At 43.0% G+C, this 25535-nt stretch overlaps 1 protein-coding gene across 1 annotated transcript; it reads left to right on the forward strand.

The window, feature by feature from the left end:
• The first annotated feature begins 814 nt into the window (after positions 1-814).
• Positions 815-6539, forward strand: LOC140691814 (histone H2B type W-T-like). Its single transcript, XM_072955949.1, has 4 exons — positions 815-819; positions 3991-4190; positions 4578-5028; positions 5693-6539. The coding sequence occupies exons 1-4, from the start codon at positions 815-817 to the stop codon at positions 5694-5696; spliced, it is 660 nt and encodes a 219-aa protein (XP_072812050.1). The 3' UTR covers positions 5697-6539.
• The last annotated feature ends 18996 nt before the right edge of the window (positions 6540-25535 follow it).

Consider the following 25535-nt stretch of genomic DNA (forward strand, 5'->3'; position numbering starts at 1 on the left):
GATTCGTATTTTTATGATCATGATTAAATGCATACAACTAATCAAAGAAAGAAAGAAACAGCAGGTAATGTATGATACCGGCTTCTCCCTCAGTCTCAAAGACTGAGTATCCAGTAAGACTCGTCACTTCAGTTTGAGTCACCTGATTGATCATCCACTGGGCCAAAGGCTGTGACTCAGTGGCTGCATATCCATGATGGGTAAATTCAGAGCTAAATGAGGGTTGAGCTACTTTGATTAGATGCTTCATCAGCCTCACGAAGCCATTGTTGATATCGTGAATGTTTACGTTTTCAAACAGAATAGATTACAAACATGGAAGGGGTAGATTCAGATTAATCTGAACGACTCAGAGTAGCAACTCCAGTTCCTTGGGAGCCTGGAATGGGTATTTTTTCCTTGAACTTTTAAATATTTTAAATTTCTGTACCATAGTTAGGTTTTCTCTTACGTTTTCCAATAAATTCTATAACAAAGGTAATGTTGAGTAGATTTGACTGTGATATGTTTGCTATATTAATACTGTTTTCCAGGGCTGTTGCTTATAATTTGTAATTGAGGTAGTAAGCTTGTTTCTCCCAATTAGTCTTTTTTTATCGAGACATAATTGACACATAACATTATATTAGTTTCAAGTGTACAACATAATAATTCAATATATGTATATATAGTTTGAAATGATTACCCCTATAATTCTAGTTTCCATCCACCACCAGACACAGATACAAATTTTTTTTTCCTCTCATGAGAACTTTTAAGAACTGCTTTCTTAGCAACACTCAGATATACAATACAGTATTTAACTATAGCCACTATGTCGTATGTTAGATCCCTGGGACTTCTTTATTTTAAAATTGGAAGTTTGAACCTTGCTTCAATTAGTCTTTACTGTTAACCATACCGTTAGAGAATAATTGCGCATCAGGTCCCCTTTACCTTCAATCACCCTCTGAGTAAATGATCAAATGTACCCACTTCACCTTCCAGTCTTCACATCAAAACTCATTTTCCTCTCTCTCTCCTAGATTTCATATCAGTCATTCACCCCTGCACTCCCAGTCTTCGCTGTCTGTATGGTACACTTTAAATGTTGTTTCACTAATACTTTAATTCGATTTCTGAAATTTTAGGTGCAAAACACACAAAAAAACTATAAAAATGTCCTAAAGGACTCATTTTCTTAAAAATAAGTTCTCACATAAAACAATATGCAGGAGACTCGTAGGCAAGATCCAGGTTGCCAAAACGTGTACGTCATATGGACAAACACTGGGATTTTGAAATAGCAGTAATGAACATGATGGAAATGAAAGGACTTGTGAAATGCTGTGCATTCAAATTGGTTCACAGTTCCATCTTTGAAAATGAGCATGATTTCCAAAGAGCCTTTGGCTCTCAAAGTTTTGTTCCCTATCTGTATGGCAATCTTGGAGGACTATTCAGAGGGAATTACTTGTAGTTGATTTCACGATCATTTTTCCTAGTCTCCTTGGGAAGAAGATCTTTTTTTTTCAAATTCTTTACTGACATTTTTCTAATATTTCAGAATAATTTTAGCTAATGACCCTCATGAGGAGAGTGAATTTATCCTAAATCCTTACTCTAATGATCCCAAGGAGAACTCTGGAAGTACAGTAGCTCATCAGAGATCTTCCACATTGGACAGAACAAGAAACAAACAGGTTTGTACACAGTCCTGGATCAGGAATTGCTTTCCTTCATGCCTGCACTACTTAGTAAAGCAATTTGAGTACCCTGCCCTGCGCACACCCTTTCTCTTGAGTTAGTGCAGTCCTGCCAAAGATAAATAGATTTGCCTCTCTTAGCGTTTCCTATCCCTCTTCTGATGGGCTCAAGGAAAGTTTTGATTTTGCAGATTATCCAGACTGTGTCTCTATGTTTGGCTCAAAGTGATATTCTTCACAGGGGAAATTACAAGTTAATTTAAAAGTACAAAGACCATTCTTTAAAATATTGAACTAATAAGGGGTTTAAAGAAAATCATCAACAATTTCTAAGAGTTGAAATCACAGAGTTATCTTCCCTCTTCACAGAGGTAGGAAGCTAGAAATGAGAAAAAAAGTTTTTAATAAATTAAACAATGAATAGTCTGAGTACAAAGAGGATGAATGAGGTCATCTTTTTTCTCTTAATTGGAAATATGGAATAATCCATATTCCAAATTGGAATAATCAGTATGATGGAAGAGGCAGCATATGTGCCGATCCACAGTTCAGATTTCACATTACATGTAAGTTGAAGTGTACCCTCCTGAAGTTCTTATATTGAAGTCCTAACCCCCAGTACCTCAGATATAATCTTGTTTGGAGATAAGATCATTAATGTGGAAATCAAAATAAATCTGATATTGAGATCAGTTTCTGGTAGAGTTTGTTTTAACATTTACTCATTTGATGCATTCCCCTTTCTGTCCATCTGTATGTCTGTGTCTCTATGTCCAGGGACTCGGGGGTGGGAGGGAATGTCTACAATGGTCAGAAAACTCATGCCACTAGAGTGAAAACTCTGCCCTGGATTATAGGGATTCACTGCATGCCTGCGGTCACCCATATAGCAGAGAATAAAGTGGGAAAGTATTCCATGGATTAACACTGTGGTGCAAGGATACCAGGACTTTGTGCTACGGATATATCATGTGTGTAGCACCCAGCAGCATCTCGAGAAGCATGCGTTGTATGATGCCTTTCATTGACTTCACAAAGGCTGCTTGTTCCTGGACGCTTCTCCAACGGAAAAGTCCTGTCTGTTTTCCCCTCTTTTTGACTCTGGTAGACCTGTAATGTCTTTGATCAATGGAGTATGGGAGAAGTGACGTTACGTCCATTACAGAACTAATCCTTAAGAGGACACATAACTTCTGCCTTGCTGCTTGAGAGTTCTGAGCCGACAAGTAAAAAGTCTGCCTATCCTGCTGGACACACCCATGGAGAGGTACCTCCAGGGCACCAGTATGAGGGTCAGTTGTCTCTTAGGTTGCAGAGTAGTTTAATGGGTCACTTGCCCTTCTAATTTGGTCAATAAGTGGAAAAGAAAATGAGAAAATTTTCCATTTAAAACATGAAAAATAACTTGACAAAAGTATTCATATATAGTAATTAAAGCGCTCAGCTATGCGTGAAAAGTGACAGACATCAGTAGTCCACTGAGACCTTTAATAAATGTAGTTACTGGAATGACTGCACCGTTAATGAAAAGCAGGACTTTTCTTAGTGGAAATGGCAGATGCCCCCTACCCCCAAAGAATTCCACTCCAGGTCCTTGATTTTGGGTGAGGGAAAACAATCTGCTTAAGAATTTGTAATCACAACAGCGTCCTCCAAAAACGTTAGGGTTCATATTATCATCGTCATCACAGTCCAAATAATTGCCTGTTGCAAACTTTCTTCCATGGCTTTGTCTTCATATAATAGTTACTAGTAATAAAAAACAGAACCTTTCCTTTCATGACGGGAACTACCTTATTAGAGGTAGAATTAACCGTTCATTTCTTGAAGGTCCCGCAGGACACTTGGGAGCATGAGCATTAGGATCATAGCTCATTGAAGACTTCTAGTTCTTCAGTTATTCCTAAGTCCTCTTTGGTTCAATATCTGTAATTTATTTCTCTATAAAGACGTTAAAGATATGTTTTGCTTGAATTCTTACTGATTTTTGAAAGGAATATATTTTTAATTTTTTAAAAAGTTCCCTTTAATTGACTATTTTCCTCTCACTCTAAAGGTTTCTAAGGAATTACAAACAATAGGTCCTTTCAACTGAGAGCGCATAGTTTTTTCAACAAATCAACTATGTGTGGTATTTGGGGGGAACGTAGGGAATGTTTAAAAAACGATTAAAAATTTGGCAAATACTAAATATTTTTAATATTTCTGTACAGGTATCCCACTTTTGTAGGGTTCCGTCTGTGGAGAATGCGGTTTTGCCATTCTCTTTCTTCTGATTCACTGAAGGTTTTGATAAGAATTGCAGGTTAGAGCTGCTCAGTCGTGTCTACGATTTTGAGGCGCCCTCCGCTCACCGAGTCGGACGGCTCCTCCTCAAGCCACGCCGCGCACTCAGCCGCGAAAGAGCAGCTTCTGGGCGCAAGTCAAACGGCCCCCAGGGGGCCAGTCGTTCTGAGGCGGCACGCGCTTGGGTTGCGGAGGTCAGACCCTCTCAGAGAGATCAAAGTGAGTTTTCTTCCGCGTAGGAGAGGTGGGTGACCTCTTTGCAAACTTCTCACGCATAACTGGCAGGCATAAAGCAGCTGAGGGGAACGGATGACCTTTTCCGACACGACCTTGCGGGTTGCAAAGCTTTTCTGGTGGAGGTCATGGAAAGTTTACAGGTCACCTGGTGGGGGTCACGGAAAGTTTAAAGGTCACCAGATTGCCACTCGGACTGGTTGATGTGCGGCCAAGCCGCGGGGCATCTAAGGACACGTGACATGGCCTGCCTTAGCGACACGGCTCCCTGCCCCGCATCCTACCCAATCAGATCTGCAGATTGGCCGTGACGTCAGGCAAGGCAGCCTTTATAAGCCGGTCCTCGCAGTTGCCTTTGCCTTTCCTTCTGAGCTGTGGGGAAGGCGAGCGACTCCAACATAGCTGAGCCGTGGTCTTCCCGTACTTCGGAGGAGATCGTGGACACTGAGGAGCGCAAAGAAGCCGAGTCCAAGAGCCCAGAGCAGAAGATGCCGAAGCAGAAGACGCCGAAGCAGGAGACACCCGTGCGCCGCCAACACCGCCGCCGCCGCCCAGCAGACAGCTTCGCCAGTTTCGCCTCTTACTTCGGCAGGGTGCTGAAGCGGGTGCACACAGGCCTGAGCCTCTCGCAGGAGGCCGTGAGCGTCATGGATTCGTTCGTTAAGGACATCTTCGAGCGCATCGCCAGCGAGGCCGCGCGCCTGGCCCGCTCCCAAAACCGCGTCACCATCACCTACGAAGACATCCAGACCTCGGTGTGCCTGCTGCTGCCCGGGGAGATTGGCGAGTGCGCCATGTCCGAGGGCACCAAGGCTGTCATCAGGTACACCATGTGCGAATAAGCTGCCTCAGGACCACCTGAGCATCACAAGCCAAAGGCTCTTTTCAGAGCCACTCACTTGGCACGAAAAGACCAGTAGCACTGAAGAGTCCCATCCACTCTGGTTTGTCAACCTGTGCCACCCTGTCCATCTTTAAAGCGTTTCTTCCCTGAGGGAAACATTATGAACCTTATCAACTCCACTTGAGTGTACGTCTGTAGAGCCATGGGTTCCATGGAAACCCGTGCAACTTTCTTCACCATACTGCACGTCCTCCCTTCCGAAATGGTCGTTTCTATTAGTTATATCTCTAGGTCAGCCTTTTTAGGGATCTTTACTGCCAAAGTTATCTCCCTAACAACTTAATTTGCCTTTTTATGTTGTCATTCTTCCCCGTGGATGTAGCAGTATCATCCGGGATTTTTAATGTGTGAAATAGGGACAGACAAATTACAGTAGCAGATACAAAAATCAAACTTGCCCTTTCACACTCCTTCAACATATTTCAAATCTCAATGCCATTCAATACATAAAATAATAGGACCCAAACATACCGTAAAAAGAGATAAAGCAAATTTTCTAGACTCACTGGGTGACTCAAGAGCCATACCTTTGGAAATTTCTCTTCTACCTAATTTATAATGATCTGATTCTATTTTTCTGCAGCTAACTTTTCACTTTTGAAGCAAAAGTCTTGATTGAACTGCAATTTTGCACGGATGCTGGGAGTATCTGATGAGACCAGCTGCAACTGCAGTCTCCACTAGCAGCAGCCAGTGAGGGACTCGCACCCCTTGGGGGCACAGCAATTGGCCCAAAGTATGGTGAGGAGACCAGGACCGAATGTTTAAGAGGCTTCCTGTGATACTCAGCCTGCAAATTTAGGGGGAAGGTGGTGTGATACTGTGCCTGGAGTTTTTCCTTCAACTAATTGCTTTTAACCATGGTGATTTAAATATAGGCCTCCTGATCTGGTAGTGAGACGTGTCTACGTCCTGGCATCAAAATAAGAGGGGGATGTTGGGCATCAAGAGAACGAGATGCCTCCTTCCTCGACCTCACGTGATTTCAGTGTTAATGCCTATGATGGTATTAATTTAATTTAATATCCATTATTTTTATTCTTGGTGCATTGTCTTCTTTTTCTTTCATTTCTCTGTAGGTATGTTGCTGAATTTTGAAGTACTCAGTGATTTTCCAATTCCTTTCCTTTTAATTTAATTTCTAGCTTCCTACATTGGTAGAGGGAGCCCCCACTGTGGGATTTCAATCCTTTGAAATTTACTGTGATTTACATTAGAACTCAGGTTTTCATCATATATTAAAGGGCTCATTTTGCAGCTTGTAATTGCACAAGAAGGAAATGCTGAACAGCACAGGGAAATATTGCCATTATTTTGTAGAAATTTTAAACAGAATGTCATCTATAAAACTGTTGAATCTCTATGTTGTGCATCCAAAACTAATATATAATATTCTCACAACTATACTTTAATAAATGAATTAAAATACTTTTCAGTACCCGTTGATTTGGATGAAGGAAACTGTATAGAACGTGAGTCTGAGGCAAACCATGAGATAAAAGCAAGAGAAACTACTGAAATCCAACTTTTCCTTGAACTCAGGTTTAGTGCTTTCTGTAGGTCAGCATTTATAGAGTTCTGTAAGGTTGAAATTAGCTTTGTATCATTTTCATTTCCCATTTTCTTCTCCTCCCACGAGTGCACTATGGACAATTTCAGAAGTGTTTTGTGTGTGATATGCAATAGATAGATGAAGTGAAGGAGCAGATACAGCCATCAACTACCCCTGTTACCTTTTTCAAAGTTTCCCAGTTTAAGCATACATTGAACTATACAAATGGGGACTGGTGTTTAGTACAGAAATTGCTAAACGGAAGTTTTCAGACACATTTCACTTTTCTAAGTCCCGGGTTTTTGAAATTACTTTTCAAGTCCTTTCAGAGGTAGCCAATCGATTCTTCCCAGGCAGACAAACTTTTGATATTTTAAAACACACATTTTCATGACTGGCAATTTTATATCGATTGAAGAGTGTCCAGTGAGAGCAGCTCAAGCTCCTGGCTCCGCTGTTCCACACAATGGGGGACTGGCAGCCTGTGAGCCACAGTCATTGGCTCAAAGTGTGGTCCAGTGAGCAGAGCTGAACACATCATAGCCTTTCTATAAAAATCAGCCTAGAGATTAAGGTGGAAGGAACTGTGGTAATTTGCCTGTTCTTTTTGGTTTCTTACTTGGATTGAATCCTGGGGATTGAAGGACATGAATCCAGGCAGATCCTGTGTTCAGCGTTGGCATCAATTTAGAGCAGGATTAGGAGCAACATCAGAAGAAATATGTCCCCTTTGCCCTCCAGTGGTTTGAATGTTCATATTCATGTTGAGATGCATATGTTTTCTTTTCCATTGTTTGTTCTTCATGGCCCGTGAAGATTACTTTTCGATTTTTATTGGTATCGTTTTTCTATAAATGTATTGCTGAATTTCAAAGAAGTTGCCGGTTTTCTATTACTTTTGTTTTTAAACAGATTCCTAGCTTCCAACATCTGTGGAGAGAGAACACACTGTGGCATTTCAGTCCTCTGCAATGTACCACAGTTTGCCCTAAAGCCCAGTATTTCATCATGACAGTTAAGTGTTTATTTGGGCATTTAAAATAAGATGTAGGTATAACCCTTTTGACTAGGATGTAGAAATTTATAAAGGATATTTCTCTCTCAGCCAGATACAGAAACAATAGCTATATGAACTAGGAAATTCAAAACATTTCTTGGGCCCATTCTTCAGAGAGACCAAATACAAAGTTTTCTACCTGGAGAGAGCTGAAGCATAAAATAGGGTGCAGGACAGGACACTAGAGAGATTTCACAAAATATTGCAAGCATGAAGGAGGCCAATATTACATCCAGACCTCTTCTTGAGTTCAAAAATAGGGGGATTAAGGTAAATAAGCCCCCTCAGGTGGTTCATTACTTATATTATTCTGGAGTGCTAAAAATTAATATAGAAGGATTTGAGAAAAGGAGCTTGCTGCACAAGTTGTCATTACAATCTACTGCAAAATTTAGTGCTTACATTTTTGCGTAGAAACTGTAAATTGTTGTCAACACAGGAGAAAATTTCTGAAGTCAAAACACCTCACAGAACCAAATGCATTTTAACATAAAGAAATGTAGACTAGTTAGGGAAGAGCTGACTTCACAAAATCACCTAATTTATATCATGCTAATGGCTGCAGCTTTAAAATCCAAGTGTTTTTCAATATGATGCAGAGATATATCACCAAAGTTATTTTTGCATGCTGGTCCCTTAGTTATGGTACCAGGTAAAAATAATTCTAAGAAATCGAACACACTGACACCTTGTTATCTTGCTTGGGGGGACAGATGCGTTTGTAAACTCGGAAATGAAATAAGAGCATTAGTGAAACGCGGTATAAATGCTGCATAATGGGTCTGGAGAGTGAAGACTGAAGGTGCAAGGTTGAGTGGCACCTATCAAATCGAGAAAGTAAAGGAAAAATGGAATTTTGTGTATGTGTGTGAAGATGGGGATGGGGAACGCGGGATCGTGATTATTCCCTTCAGTGGGTGAATCGGAAAGCAGGGCACCCAGAGCACAGTCGCGATCTAACGCTGTTGTTTATGCAAAGGTGAACTTGAGCGAAAGGAATCGCAGCTTAATCAACAAATTATAAAGATCAACGCATGGATTACAGTATTGATAGGACCGATATATGCCATTCGAACTCTTTTCTCCATTACCCACATTATGGAATTCGCTTATGGCTTGGATCCGATCACAGCAAACGAATAACTAAATCAAAAAGTTCAAGGAGAAAATTCTGTCACAGACGCGAATGTACCCGGAAGAAACTTAACTTTCTAACGGAAGGTACTACGCAGACTTGTTCAGGACGCCTCCTGCAACTCTTTCCCAGGCTTTACTCTTCTGCTATTGAAACCGCAAACCTTCGTGATATGAGGCTCGGCTGATGCGAGGTCCAATCAGAGAAGCTCAAACACCACTCGGCTCGGAGTCAGCCAATGAGAGACCGGCACCGGAGAGCCACAGCCATTGGTCCGATGTGCAAGCCGCTTTCCTGGGCTGAACAAGCAAGTGCCTTGCTGGGATACTCAGCCTTGAGCGGGTATCAGGTACGATTATTTGGCTGCTCTTTGTTTCTTTGCTTGATTGACTGTATGATTCTCATGGGAATCACTTAAGACTGTTCTCTTTGCTGCCTACAAAATATACACTTTGCTGATGTGCAAAATGCCAGAGCTTGGCTTTTTCGAACAAAATGAAACTAAGGTCTCCTGCATCCGGAGGCTGGAGGTCCAAATGAAGGAGTCAGCCTGTTTGTTGCCTTCAGCCTCATGTGAAGAAAGCACCTGTTCCAGGCCTCTCTCCTTGGCTTGTAGAGATGGCAGAGACCTCCCTGTACCGGTTCCCATTTTCCCGCCTCCGTGCGAGTCTCGGTGTCCCCATTGCCCCTCTATATATGGGCACAAGTCATTTTGCATTAGGGCCCATGTAATGCGTATATGTTCCCTTGATTCCGCCAATAAAGATCCTATCTCCATAGCAGATCGTGTATGAGGTAGTAAGGTTTAGGACTTCAGCGTGTGAGTTTTAGGGGAAAAGAATGCAACCCGCAGGAGATACGAATTTTGAGTGAGCAGATCTCCTGATTCTTCCAGTAGAAGAGGACACTGATTCCTCTCACACTTAAATGCTGGTGTCATGTTTACCAGGAGGAGTAGTTCCAGGTTTAAAGTCTTGCAACACATACAAGCATCGACTATGGACGGGAAGTCTTACTTGAAGAGATTTTCGGATTCATCAAAGCCTCCAATTCCCTGAGCAATCCAGAAAGCTTTGAGTTTTTTAAATCGTGTACCATGTTTTAGCTATTGCTGCCTGGTAAACCACCTCAAAACGTAGTGGATTAAAGCAGCATGTATTACTTATCATGTATCTCTGTGCCATCTGAATGCTCCTCCTGATCTTCACGGTGTTTGTGTGACTTTTCACGTAGCCTTCCTCTCTTTCTTCATGGCCCCTGGTACGGTTCATATCACACCACTTCAAAATAAACAGTTTACAGGCCTCTTCTCTGTGTGTCAATACCGATGTTGGATCATAAGCCATGCTTTTGCATACTCACAAAGAAAAAAGGGAGAGGACACTGGTGACCACTCATGGGAAAATAAGGTGACCCTTCTCATGCAATTTACCTCAGTTACTTGAACCGTGAATAATTTTATTCATTTTTTAACAAAATTCCTGAGTTTCCATCTTTGTGAAGAGACAAGATACTCTTTCATTGTTCCCTATGAATGCACTATTTTTGCTGCAAACGCCAATATTTATTCAGTTTTATTTCCTCTTCCTTTTATAGTTTTTAAAGCAGGTGTAAATGTCCCTATTGATCAGGCTGGAGAGCCCTGAAAAGGATGTGACTCTCAGCCAAACAATGAGACAAAATATGGACAAACTACAGAAATCAAACCTTTTCTTCAGGACCTGAGAGGAGGGACAGCACCATCTAGGAGAGACGAAAGACAAAGCCTATTTAAACATTTCCAGAACCCAGAGGCTCAGGAAAAAAGAGAGAACAAGCAAGGAAGGATATGACAGAGAAATGAAATACTCTGATTGCTGTGCCTCTGGAGGTGGGAGGCAAATTGCCTGATTGAGGAGGCCTGGAAATCTCTTCCTGTTTCCCCAACCAATGTAGGAGAACTCTGATGGGCCATTACCCCTGAAGAACTGTCTTTGGGATCCTTCGACTAAGAGTTTGGAAGAAATGAACCTTTGAATGGAATAGTAATTATTTTTATTCTTGAAGGTCAGAAACATCTCATGAAAATATTTGGCAAAAGGAATTTGATTCCCAAAGAGACTAGGAAAAACTACCACCCAATCACCTGCAAGTAACTCAGTTTGTGTGGTGACTTGGGAACTAAAGTTTGGATGAGAAGAGCTCTTGGTAAAGCTCTGGGCGTTTTCAAAGACAGCATTATGGGCCAGTTTGAAAACACAGCACTTTGAGTAAGTCGTTTATTTTCTATCATACTCAGTGTTGCAACTTCAAATTGACAGTGTTTGCACGTGTGACATAGAAAGTCTTTCTCAAACTCGTTCCTGCTAACTGGTCTCATACACACTGACTTCTGTGAGAAGTCATTTCAGGAAACTTACAACGCTAAGATATCTTTAATTGTGCTTGGAGGTTGTGCATCTGTAAATTCAGAAATCAAACAGGAGCAGTATTAAACAATGTTCAAGATGCACCGTGACTGGGTTGTGAAGACTGGGAGCTCAAGGGCGACTGACGCCCTGGGAATCTAAGGAAGACAGGAACGACGGGGTCTGATGTTGAAGAGGGTGAGGCCAAATAAGTACATGTGCTTACTCACTTCAGAAAGTGATTAAGGGGAAAGGGCACCTAGTGAGCAGTCATGATCTAACAGTGTGCTTTACTGTAGTGTCAAACTAGGGGAAAGGGCTTATGGCTTAAATAGCAAATGATAATCATCAACTCAGAGAGAATAGAAGCAGTAGGACAAAGGTACCCCATTCAAGCTTCTTCAACATTACTCGTGTCGTGGAAATCATTTGCAGACATAAGCGAGGACCCAAACACAGTACTGAAATCATTAAACCGAACTCTTCAGGAAACAGTAGCTATCCAAGGTGGGGGGAACTGAAGGTACTAGTCTGACTGGGTCAGATTTATCCTTTGGTTTGTTTTTCCCTCAAGAGCACGGTCTCTTGTGTTTGAACATGGAAAGCTTCAGGACTTGCAACTCGGCATCGTGGGGACGCTGGATGCGTCCAACCAGAGCAGCCCAAGCGTCAATCTGGACCGGCTCAGCCAAAGAAAACCCTGCTACCCCTGAGGCACGGCCATTGACTGAAAGTGTCAACAGTTGTCCTGGGCTGAATCAAAAGGAATCTTTATTCTATGTTCAGCCTGGGAGATTGTGGGGTGGGTTAGGGATGGGATACCTTGCCCTTCAAGATTATTAAAACAATTTCCTTGATTTTTAGTGGGATGTACACCAGAGCTTTGACTGGTAGCATTCTTTGATGTTTAAAAACATTTTTATGGGGAGAAAACAAATCCAAATTTCAATTCCATTTGAAGGTATGATTTTAGTGCAATTTCTTCCAGGATATATGAATTTTGCTTAACTACACTGCATTTCATCACGTTCCTAAACTGTTGTATCTGTTAGTTCTTTCCTTAGGTCAACCTTTAAGGGGGTGTTTTTGTTACAGAAACCTGAATCCCATCCAGAGACCAAGCGACACTCGGAGGGTTGGAGAACTCTGGTTTATTATTACGCTGGCGGACCCAGAGGGGTTAACACTCCCAGCTCTGGACCACGTCTGTAGGTTTACACAGGCTTTTATATGGTTTTTGGTTTCGATTAAACTCATGCCATATGCAAATGAGGTGTTAGAAATGGACCAACCAGGAGTGGGCTTTTGGGAACCAAAGGGATTTTAGGGGTAAGTTTCATTTACCTAGAGCAAGCAGTTTTATAGAAGCGCAAACGTGGTAAGGCAATGGCCCTGCCTGGGAGGTCTTGCAGGCCCCTTTGTGGGTTTTGCCCCTTTATTTTCTTTTGCTGGTACCTTTTACACTCTGATTCCCTCACGAGGGTACAGTGGCTTTTTCCACAAGCCCTTCTTTCTCAGATGGTCACACAGTGCAGAAGCACGTATATGAATCCCTCTGCATTCTGTTGGGCCGTGTATTAAGGAGATTTTCAAACGCCTAAAATAATGTCAATCTACTCTCCACTTTTCAGAAAAGTTATTTTTCATTTCATTTTGTAGTCTATGTTAACATGATGTAATGAGTTTTTATTGTATTTTTAAACGATTTTTTAAAAATAATGAATCAACATTTCAGTTGTAATGTTTTGTAGAACAAATATTGGCAGATATAATGCACGTAAAAGATCTTTGGGTCCTAACATATGGTGAAAAAGATAGAACCCGAATATAGGTATGTTCATGTATGACTGAAGTATTATGCTGCACACCAGAAATTGACACAACATTGTAAACTGACTATACTTCACTAAATATATAGACACAGATATATATATAACTATATATACACACACAAAAAAAGATCTTGGGGTCCCTATTAATTTTTAGATGTGTAAAGTTGTCTTGAGGCCAAAAAGGGTTCTAGATTTTTAGTGATTTGTGGTGCCAGTAGAGAAATTGAGAATAGCCTCCTTTTCAGTGGTTTTAAGCTTTTTCAAACTCACTATCTAATATTCAGCAAGACTTGGAAATCATAGTGTCGATAGGAAGCTTTCCCATCATCTTCCTCACTCTAATCAGAATGACAGTAGCATTGCATCAACAAACACGATCTTGAGCTTTCATTTGTGGCCTCTGTGTTCCCAATAACATCTTTGATTTCTGAGCATTTTAGGCAACATGACATATATCAAATATTCACTTAAGCCATCTTAGCAACTTTCGAAATTAACATGATTTTTAATGTTTCGTTTGCTCATATAAGTCACAGTAATAGATTTTCCACTATTAGATCACGCTAGAATTCTGGGAAGGAAATCCCTTCCTCCCGGGTAGGTTTCCTTGGCCATTATTTAGGTCCTTTCCTATGTAGACTCATGAGCACAATCACCAGTATGATAGAGCTCTGATTTATCGTGACGTCTGCTTCCTTGGTCCCTTGCTTCCTTCAACTGTCCCCTAAGCCATACTGTGTCTTGGGAGCGTCACTTTCCCAGAAGCAGCCCAGGCCCAGCACTTAGCTGGGCCCTGCACTGTGGTTTAAGGCAAAACAGGGGCTAGGGGAGTGGGCTTGACCTAATAAGTAACCTTTCTTTCAGCTGTTCCTATCTGAGTCTCCAACGCTCTGTACTCCTCAGATTTGAGGCACAGCTGTGCTGTGAAGGCAGCTGTGCTCAACCCCACTTGCTCCCAACAAGGGAAGTTCTGCATTCCAAGCATTCCTCGACCCCTGTTTCTTGACCACTCCAGGACCAACAACTGGAATGTACTGAGAATGTCCTCCAAAGCTCATTTATAGTTTGTTTATTCCTTACTCCATCCTCATGGAGAGGCTGGCTACTCCTCCCTGGTCGAACTCCACCCTCACTCAGGGGAGCTGCAGATCATGGCCCAGCAGGTGTGTGAGCCTTGCAAAAAGCCCTGATGTGTGAGCCTGCTTGGCCTCTTCATAGGCAAGGGGATCGTACATTCTCTTGTCCAATCCATGCAGACCCTTTGAAGAGTGAAAGGGCCACTGTGAATAATTGTGCTGGGACAACAGCAAAACCAGGGTGTGTGGATACCATTTAAGGGGAAAAGAAGTGGGGAAAGGGTAAGGATATCTCTTGGGGCTTGGGAATTTGCAGGGCGCAAAGGTTAGTGGGAATATGAGAGTGCACCATCCTTTTCATGATTTGTTCTCTTCAGAGTTCTGGTGCCTTTGTTTTCTGGAGACAGTGTCGAGAGGCTGCATGAACAGGGGAAAGAGACACAGCATGGGGATAGTGTCCGTTTGGGTCCTGTAACTGCTGTGAGCTAGTGAGACGAGGCTTTACAGCCCGAGTGATTAAGGACAGGATTTGCAGTCGGATTAGACCTGGGTTCACACTCTAGCCGTGTCTTCTTACGTGCTGTGGTGCTTTGGGTAAGCGACTTGACCTCTCTGAGCCCCAGTTTCCCCCTCTGTAGAATAGGACCTACAAGACTGTTGCGAGGATTCGGTGAGATAATACAGACAGAGGGCCCAAGGAATGGAGGCTATGATTATTCTCAGTGCTGAGATTCATGCTGTCAGGCAACTCGAGGGGTGGGGGTGCAATTTGGTGCCCGACAGCTGTATGGACATGCTCTCCTGGCTGCCTTGGCCCGATCTGTTTGCTTAGGGCTGACAATGAGATAAGGGTGGATGACCTTTCCCTCCGGAGCCTCCCATTAGTGAGGCTGCAGAGATAACGCGGCTCTGAGTTGCGATGGGAAGTTGCTAGGAAGCAGTTGGGAAGTGCCTTGCTCCCTTGCTGGCTTTGGGCATTGCTGACTCAGGGCTTTGTGGGCCAGCTGTTCCTCCGCACTCCCATGAAACCCCGGCCCCTCACCCTCTCCCTATCTGAATCCTATTCACGTTTCAAGTCTTGGCTCAAATCCTGCCTCCTCTGTGAGGATGACTTGACCATCCCAGCTTACAGTGACTTGCTCTTCTGGAGCCTCAGGACCCTCCATTGTAAAATAGACATACTCTTAGTACTGCCCCTGCAGAAGGGCTGTGACCAGCACTGAATGGGAGAATAGACGTAGCATGCCAGGTGCAGTGTCTGGTATAAGCCTACGGTGAGTTCCCTGCCTCTTTCCCCTCCTACTCTCTGAACCCCCACGATGCACACTTTGCGGTCTTGATCAGGTGCAGCCTTCTACTGGCAATCGTTCAGGAGTATGACTGTGCTAGCTCCCCGCTCAACTGTCATGTCGTGGAGGTCGGGGTCCACATTTTATCCCTCCTTACCTTTGAGTATCCAGCTCTACACCAATCACCATAGTAACCACTTTAAACTGGGCACTTTGTGATTCTATGTGTCAGACACACTGCAGCATATGTTATACATATGGGTCTAGTCTTTACTCTTTGCCCCTATATTTTCTTCCCAGGACAGGCAAGCATAATTATCCCTGTCAAGGAGAGTGAGACTCAGAGAGGTTGCGTTGACTACCAACCAAGCTTGCATGGCTGAGTAAGTGGCCTAGCCAGGAATCACATGCGTTTGTCTTCAACGCTAGATTCAGATTCAATGAATAGGTCTGAATGAGTGAGATGGGCAAGAGGATGGACAGGAGTTGAACCCAGAATAGGAGTGCCTGCACCCTTCTCGGACTTTATAGAGGGAACCTGCTTGAGTAAATCCTGTAGGTCATAAAGATCTGGGATTCAGGGGATCCCCAAGCTTAGTTAAGGATACAGTGCCACTCGGACAGGAGAAAAGGGGAGAGGATGATGATGAGTCAAGCTACACCACAGGGTAGTTTGTTTTAACATTTTTCTTTATTGAGTTACAGTCATTTTACAGTGCTGTGTCAAATTCCAGTGTAGAGCACAATTTTTCAGTTATACATGAACATACATACATTCACTGTCACATTCTCTTTCGCTGTGAGCCACCACAAGATCCTGTATATATTTCCCTGTGCTACACAGTACAGTCTTGTTTATCTATTCTACATTTTGAAATCCCAATCTGTCCCTTTCCACCCCGCGTCCCCCTGGCAACCACAAGTTTCTATTCTATGTCTATGAGACTCTTTCTGTTTTGTACTGATTTTTTTTGTTGTTTTCTTTTCTAAGAGTCCGCATATGAGCGACCTCATACGGTAATTTTCTTTCTCTTTCTGGCTTACTTCACTTAGAATGACATTCTCCAGTAACATCCATGTTGCTGCAAATGGCGTTACGTTGTCAGTTTTTATGGCTGAATTGTATTCCACTGTATAAATATATCACATCTTTATCCAGTCATCTGTTGATGGACATTTAGGTTGTTTCCATGTCTTGGCTATTGTAAAACCACAGGGTAATTATCCCAGGGAATTCCTTTCTGGCTCCAAGATCCCCAAAATCTGCATTTGAGGACCCACCCACTGGCCATTCTCAAGGTGAATTGTAGAATAAGCACGAGTCGAACAGACCTCCTTTGAAGAGAATTATTTACCTAGAAAGGTTTGAATTTCCTTGGAGTCTAGGCTGGGCTTTTCACTCAAATAGGTCCTTGGTCAAATCCAGGACAGAATATCAAGTCTGCAATGTAGGATGAAGTGCGGAGATACCCTCTGCTGTGCTGTTGTATCTGGTGCAGTGATAGGGAGGGCAGAGGGAATTTGACAGTTGATTCAGCAGACACCAAGGCTCCTATGGCCTGAGAGTGGCCTGGGAACCCACGGTAATGACCTCACAGGCTAGAAGGCTGCTAACCCTAGCCAAACGCTGTGCCCAAACCTCTGTCCCTGGGCCTGAGCAAATCAGGGTGGTGGGACTGTGCTCCGCGAGGCTATGCCTGGGTTCAGTAGAGGTAGGTCTCCTACAGGTAAGAGAATTAGGGGTTTATGAGCTGTCTCCTTGGTCCCCCCAGATCTTCCAGAAGCCTCACTGACTCAGACCAGAGGGAAAACCCTTCTCTGGCCGAGCTCCAGAATTCCCAGCTGTCCGGCTGCCCTGGCTCCCAAGGATTTGAATTTGGGAATCCTCAGCGAGGGAGCGGGGAACATCCTGGCTCTCCCACTTGTCTCAACTGGCCTGCCACAGGAGCTTCCCAACACACTCTCTGCTTCCACTCACAGGTACCCTCCCCCCTGCTCAATTCAGGGAGGCGTCATGGTACAAGGAGCGAGAATCCGGGCTCGGGTGTCCGGTAGAGCTGAGGTCTAATCCCGCCTCACCTGCTTCCTGAGCGGCGTGATGCATGGCAGTTGACTCGACATTCTACCGTAGCGTATTTTTTGGCCATTGGCATTAGAATCAGTCCTTAACTCACAGGGTGTTAGAGATCCGCTAAGGAGGTTATCATCTGCCCCCTCCCAATTTCCCAAAAGTGGTGAAAAGTGAAATATTAGAAACTCAACAAAACGGTCATATCTGTGTGGAACCATCCATGTAAACTGTACAACATAACAGAATATGTTGTTGTTGTTGTTGTTCTGGGCAACGGGATAAAATTGGTGACTGCTTGTTAATATAGAAGAAAACAGACAAACCAACCTTGTATTGCCACTTATGAGTAATTTCTAGTTCACCAACCTCAGATTTTAGCCATCCTACCCTCACAAAGGTTGAGGAAATATCATGTTAGGGTTTACAGCACAGCCTGCGTTCATCTATTCATTTACTCAACTAACATTTACTGAATATCGAATACATCAGGCACTGCTAGGTGCTGGGAATCACGGATGCATAAGCCGAGGGCCCATAAACTGGTTACAGTCTAATGAGAGGAGGTAGATACCTTAGACATATATTTATACCATGTTAAGGGTTTTGAAAGAGATGTGCACACGTTATTTGGGGAGCCTAGAGGACAGGGATCCAACCCAGCCAGGGGGTAGTCAGGAAACTCTTTCTGGGAGAAGTACAGACTAAGATATGTGTGTTTATGTACCAGTGTTTCCACTGTTCTGCATCTTCACTACGATGTGTCCGGGTGTGTGTCTGGAATCTAGGGAATCAAGGCGATCTTCCATCCAGAAAATTACCAACCATTTCTTCTTAGAATATGATTCTTTCCCACTATCTCCTTCACAGAGTCCCACGAGCAACATTTTCTATGCTTCTGATCCGTGCCTTACGTCTCTTGACCTTTCTTTCTTCCTTCCTTCTCCTTATCTTTCTAGGAGGCAGTCTTCATAATCTCCTTCATCTGTCTTCCAGTATGCTAATTCTCTATCTAGGTGAGTCTAATTGGTTATTTTCAATTATATTAACTGTTTCTTTCACATGTTCTGTTTTTCGCCCTCAGGAATTTTACTCCATTCTTTGTAGTACTTGGTTGTTTCTCCCTTTCAATGGTTTATATCCTCCCACTAGCTTAAACATGTTAATCGCATTTGCAATACTTTGCTAAGTCTTTGGAGGCATCTATACATATTTTGCTTTTTTTAAAATTGTGAGCATGTTTGGGAAGTCTTTATCTCTGGGAACCTTCTTAAAGCCTCGGTTAAGGGAGGGCTCCTCCAGTAAGGATGTGACTGGCATGTGACTGATGTCTGGGCTTCCCCCAGAATTACTTGAGCTGTATTGATTGTAACAATTGGAACTCTCAAGCTACCTGAGGGCAGAACTGTGATTTCAAAATTTCAGAGCAGCCTTTTCACCCACATCAGACCCAGGTTAGAGAGATACACGTTTCCTTGTATCTCCTTTCGTCCTAGGAAAAAGGCCGAATTTTGACTGAGAGAGTTTTCATTCAAGCGCCTGGGATTGATACAGGGGTCTCAGTTGCCTATTAATCTCTGGCTCTTTTGCAGCTCATCCAAGGATTTAAAATAATGTTTATGATCATTTTGTTTCAAGTATCTATATCTAGTTGAAATGGGAGGTTTTCCACTAGTCTACTGCCACTAGTGTCCAAATAAGAGAAGTAAGTGTCCTTGAGAAGTCTAAACCAGATTAGGGTCACGCTGTAGTGTTCAGCCGACTTCTAAGCTACTCTGCAAGGTTTGAGACAACTTACATTCACATGTCTCCCGCCTTGAAGGGGCTGGTTGCAGGGCTGCCTTCAGCTGGGCTCCTGTCCTATCCCACTGAGTCTCACAGTCTCTTCATATGCTGTCTCCAGTAGGACAGGCAGACTTCCTACCTGGCAGATCAGGGCTCTCAAGGAAGAAGGCAGAGTCTATCTTAAAGATTGGATCTGTAATCGCCATAACATCATTTCCACTATGCTCCATTGCTCAAAGCAATCACATGCCTGCCCAGAGTCAAGAGCGTGGGAAAAGAGACAGGGCCAACCACTTGGAGGAGTGTCAAAAATTGAGGCGCCTTCCTGAACCTGACACACAGCGCCAGGCAGCGCATATGTCTCAAGATGCTACTTGGCGCCTCACACTGGGTATGCCCATATAACAAAGTCCTTGGTTCCCAGGTCCAGAGTGGTAAACTCTGGAAAAGTTTTCCACTTGACTTGCCCCTAGTAAGGTTACCCAGCCCATGTAGTGGATCTCTCTGATCCAGGGCAGAGCTTTCACACCAAGGAAGCATGAAGTTTCTAACCTTTGCACACATCTTCTCTCACTTGTTGGTCTCTGGACATAGACACACAGACGCACAGAAAGACACAAAGAAGTGTATGTTGAGTGCAAACTAGGTTGAAGGAACTTCACCAGAACTTGGTACCAGTATCTGATTTTCCTGCCTCGAGACCACCAAGTTTGCCATATTCAGCGTGGTCCTCTTCTTTCAGGGATCCCCAAACTCCAGGCACTTCAATTGCAATCCATACCTCTCCGTCATGTCTGTAATACTACATACCCACAGAGTCATATGGGGTAGGCTTGAGGTCAGAGAAAGAACTTAGGGAGAAGGGAAGCGGAAGCAGAAGTGACCGCCAACGTCTGCCGTGCCATGCTGGAGATGGAGGGAGAGGTAGGAGAAGCAAATCAAGGTTGCATTTCCTTTTATTTTCAACCACTTCCTGTCAAGTAAGGTTCTTCATTGAAGCACAGATTGTAGGAGCCTCTGATAAGGTCTGGCAATGAAAGGCTTTTAACAGACGCTGGAGTGAGGTTCCAGAGATCACCGAGGTTCCTGGTGTCAAATCTAGCCAGTAGCTAGTCACCTGTTCTAAGGCCCTTTACCTCTCTGGGAATCTCCAATCGGGGAAAAGTCACCGAGTTCCAAGAAGGAACACAATTCACTATGCTAGTCCAATTGTGATAAGCAGCATAGTACTTATGAACGTGATTCGTCCATAAAACAGAATTCCCAATGGTCCATGTAAAACACCTGAATAAGCATCATGCCCTCCCAAAGTCAAATAGTATTTGAGTAACCCCAGCACCCAAGACCTGACACTGTCCACCACTGCCCCTCTGTAGGAAGGTGTTGCAAGCTCAGCAGTTACATTATGGATAGCTTTTAGGATTTCAGAAGAATCCTAATGCAGCAGCAGAGGCCATGAGGGTGGCACTGGCCATGTCACAAACCCAGCTGGCAAGGACTGGATTCATGGCCTGCTAACGGGGAATTTGGGTGCTTTCATGTCCCGCTAATGTCCACCAGTGATTCTAGATTTTTTAAACGTCCTTCAATAAGGAGAAAACATAAATGAATAGGCTTTCAAGGTTACTCTTCCGCTACTCCATACTCATTCTCTTCTAGTCCAGGAGTGACAGGAGGATGAGAACCACTATGCATCACGAAGCAGGACCAGGCAATTACATTGGCCCCTGTCCTGGAAGCTGGGTGTTCTCTCTGCCAAGACATCCTGGTGACCATTTGTCAGGCTGATTGCTTGGAGGAGGAAAAACACTTTTTCCAATAGCTAGAGAAAGCTGACACGGTCAGACTAGGGAAATTGTTTTAATAATCTTGAAGGGCAAGGTATCCCACCCCTAACCCTCCCCGCAATCTCCCAGGCCGAACATAGAAGAAAGACTCCTTATGATTCAGCCGAGGACAACTGTTGACACTTTCAGTCAATGGCTGTACCTCAGGGGTTGCAGTGTTTTCTTTGGCTGAGCTGGTTAAGAGTGGCGCATGGGCTGCTGTGATTGGAGGAACAGTAATCAGATTATTTCATTTCTCTCTCATGTCCTGCCTTGCTTGCTCTCTCTTTTTTCCTGAGCCTGTGGGGTTCTGGAAATGATTAAGTAGGCTTTCTCTTTCGTCTCTCCTAGATGGTGCTGTCCCTCCTCTCAGGTCCTGAAGAAAAGGTTTGATTTCTGTAGTTTGTCCATATTTTGTCTCATTGTTTGGCTGAGAGTCACATCCTTTTCAGGGCTCTCCAGCCTGATCAATAGGGACATTTACACCTGCTTTAAAAACTATAAAAGGAAGAGGAAATAAAACTGAATAAATATTGGCGTTTGCAGCAAAAATAGTGCATTCATAGGGAACAATGAAAGAGTATCTTGTCTCTTCACAAAGATGGAAACTCAGGAATTTTGTTAAAAAATGAATAAAATTATTCACGGTTCAAGTAACTGAGGTAAATTGCATGAGAAGGGTCACCTTATTTTCCCATGAGTGGTCACCAGTGTCCTCTCCCTTTTTTCTTTGTGAGTATGCAAAAGCATGGCTTATGATCCAACATCGGTATTGACACACAGAGAAGAGGCCTGTAAACTGTTTATTTTGAAGTGGTGTGATATGAACCGTACCAGGGGCCATGAAGAAAGAGAGGAAGGCTACGTGAAAAGTCACACAAACACCGTGAAGATCAGGAGGAGCATTCAGATGGCACAGAGATACATGATAAGTAATACATGCTGCTTTAATCCACTACGTTTTGAGGTGGTTTACCAGGCAGCAATAGCTAAAACATGGTACACGATTTAAAAAACTCAAAGCTTTCTGGATTGCTCAGGGAATTGGAGGCTTTGATGAATCCGAAAATCTCTTCAAGTAAGACTTCCCGTCCATAGTCGATGCTTGTATGTGTTGCAAGACTTTAAACCTGGAACTACTCCTCCTGGTAAACATGACACCAGCATTTAAGTGTGAGAGGAATCAGTGTCCTCTTCTACTGGAAGAATCAGGAGATCTGCTCACTCAAAATTCGTATCTCCTGCGGGTTGCATTCTTTTCCCCTAAAACTCACACGCTGAAGTCCTAAACCTTACTACCTCATACACGATCTGCTATGGAGATAGGATCTTTATTGGCGGAATCAAGGGAACATATACGCATTACATGGGCCCTAATGCAAAATGACTTGTGCCCATATATAGAGGGGCAATGGGGACACCGAGACTCGCACGGAGGCGGGAAAATGGGAACCGGTACAGGGAGGTCTCTGCCATCTCTACAAGCCAAGGAGAGAGGCCTGGAACAGGTGCTTTCTTCACATGAGGCTGAAGGCAACAAACAGGCTGACTCCTTGATTTGGACCTCCAGCCTCCGGATGCAGGAGACCTTAGTTTCATTTTGTTCGAAAAAGCCAAGCTCTGGCATTTTGCACATCAGCAAAGTGTATATTTTGTAGGCAGCAAAGAGAACAGTCTTAAGTGATTCCCATGAGAATCATACAGTCAATCAAGCAAAGAAACAAAGAGCAGCCAAATAATCGTACCTGATACCCGCTCAAGGCTGAGTATCCCAGCAAGGCACTTGCTTGTTCAGCCCAGGAAAGCGGCTTGCACATCGGACCAATGGCTGTGGCTCTCCGGTGCCGGTCTCTCATTGGCTGACTCCGAGCCGAGTGGTGTTTCAGCTTCTCTGATTGGACCTCGCATCAGCCGAGCCTCATATCACGAAGGTTTGCGGTTTCAATAGCAGAAGAGTAAAGCCTGGGAAAGAGTTGCAGGAGGCGTCCTGAACAAGTCTGCGTAGTACCTTCCGTTAGAAAGTTAAGTTTCTTCCGGGTACATTCGCGTCTGTGACAGAATTTTCTCCTTGAACTTTTTGATTTAGTTATTCGTTTGCTGTGATCGGATCCAAGCCATAAGCGAATTCCATAATGTGGGTAATGGAGAAAAGAGTTCGAATGGCATATATCGGTCCTATCAATACTGTAATCCATGCGTTGATCTTTATAATTTGTTGATTAAGCTGCGATTCCTTTCGCTCAAGTTCACCTTTGCATAAACAACAGCGTTAGATCGCGACTGTGCTCTGGGTGCCCTGCTTTCCGATTCACCCACTGAAGGGAATAATCACGATCCTGCGTTCCCCATCCCCATCTTCACACACATACACAAAATTCCATTTTTCCTTTACTTTCTCGATTTGATAGGTGCCACTCAACCTTGCACCTTCAGTCTTCACTCTCCAGACCCATTATGCAGCAATTATGCCGTGTTTCACTAACGCTCTTATTTCTGAATTTACAAACATATCCCCCTCAAAGCAAGATTACAGTACCCTGATGTGTTAGATTTCTTAGAGTTACTTCTTACGTGATAAGATAGCTTAGGGAGCAGCATGCAAAAATGACTGGTGGTACATCTTAGCGTCATATTGAAAAAAATAACTTGGATTTTGAAGCCACAACCATTAGCACGATAGAAATTTAGTGATTTTTCTGAAGTCAGCTCCTTTCTATCTAATCCACACGTATTTCTCGGAAAGTGCATTTGGCTCTGGAAGGTGATTTGACTTCAAAATTTTACTCAATGTGTATACCAATTTAGAGTTGCTACACAAAAATGTAAGCTCTTGATTTTGCAGTAGATTTTAATGACAACTTGTGCAGTAAGCTTTTTTTTTTTTTTTACCAAATCCTTTTATGTGAATTTTCAAGTTTTCAGATTACAATAAGTAATGAACCACATGAGGGGGCTATTTGCCTTAATCACGCTTCTCTTGACCTCAACGAGAGCTCTGGATGTAACATTGGCCGCCTTCAAGCTTGCAATAGTTTGTGAAATCCCACTAGTGTCCTGTCCTGCACCCTATTTTATGCTTGAGCTCTGTCCAAGGTCGAATACTTTGTGTTTGGTCTCTCTGAGAAATGGGCCCAAGAAATGTATTGAATTTCCTAGTTCAAATAGCTATGTCTCCTTATCTTGTTGAGAGAGAGAGAGAGACATCGATTACAAGTTTACATCCTAGTCAAAAAGGTTATAACTGCGTCTTATTTTTTTTACATTTTTTTATTGAGTGATAGACATTTTACAATGTTGTGTCAAATTCTAGTGTAGAGCACAATTTTTCAGTTATACACAAACATATATATATATATATATATATATTCATTGTCACATTTTATTTTTCCGCTATGAGGTACCACAAGATCTTGTAAATATTTCCCTGAAGTATACAGTATAATTTTTTTATCTATTCTGCATTTTAAAATCTCAGTCTGTCCCTTCCCATGCCTCGCCCCTTTGGTAAACACAAGATTGTATTTTATGTCTAAGAGTCTCTTTCTGTTTTGTATTAATCTTTGTTTTCTTTTTTAGATTCCGCATATGAGCGATCTCATATGGTATTTTTCTTCCTCACTCTGTCTTACTTCACTTAACTACATCTTATTTTAAAGCCCAAATGAAACACTTAACTGTCATGATGAAATACTGGGCTTTTGGGCAAACCGTGCTACATTGCAAAGGACTGAAATCCCACAGTGTATTCTCTCTCCACAGATTCTGCAAGCTAGAAATCTGTCTAAGAAGAAAAGTAATAGAAAACCGGCAACTTCTTTGAAATTCAGGAATACATTTATAGAAAAATGACACCAATGAAAATGGAAAAGGAATCTTCATGGGCCATGAAGAAAAAACGATGGAAAAGAAAATATATGCATCCAAACATGAGTATGACCATTCAAACCACTGGAGGGCAAAGGGGACATATTTCTTCTGATGTTGCTCCTAATCCTGCTCTAAATTGATATCAACGCTGAACACAGGATCCGCCTGGATTCACGTCCTGAAATCCCCAGGGTTCAATCTAAGTAAGGAACCAAAAAGAACAGGCAAATTGTCACAGATCCCCCACCACCTTAATCCCTAGGCTGATTTTTATAGAAAGGGTGTGATGTGTTCAGCTCTGCTCACTGGACCACACTTTGAGCCAATGACTGTGGCTCACAGGCTGCCAGTCCCCCATTGTCTGGAACAGCGGAGCCAGGAGCTTGAGCTGCTCTCACTGGACACTCTTCAATGGATCTAAAATTGCCGGTCAGGAAAAATGTGTGTTTTAAAATATCAAAAGATTGTTCTGCCTGAGAAGAATTGACTGGCTACCTCCGAAAGGACTTGAAAAGTAATTTCAAACACCAGGGACTTAGAAAAGTCAAATGT

Source organism: Vicugna pacos, chromosome X (assembly GCF_048564905.1).
Source record: "Vicugna pacos chromosome X, VicPac4, whole genome shotgun sequence".
NCBI lineage: Eukaryota > Metazoa > Chordata > Mammalia > Artiodactyla > Camelidae > Vicugna > Vicugna pacos.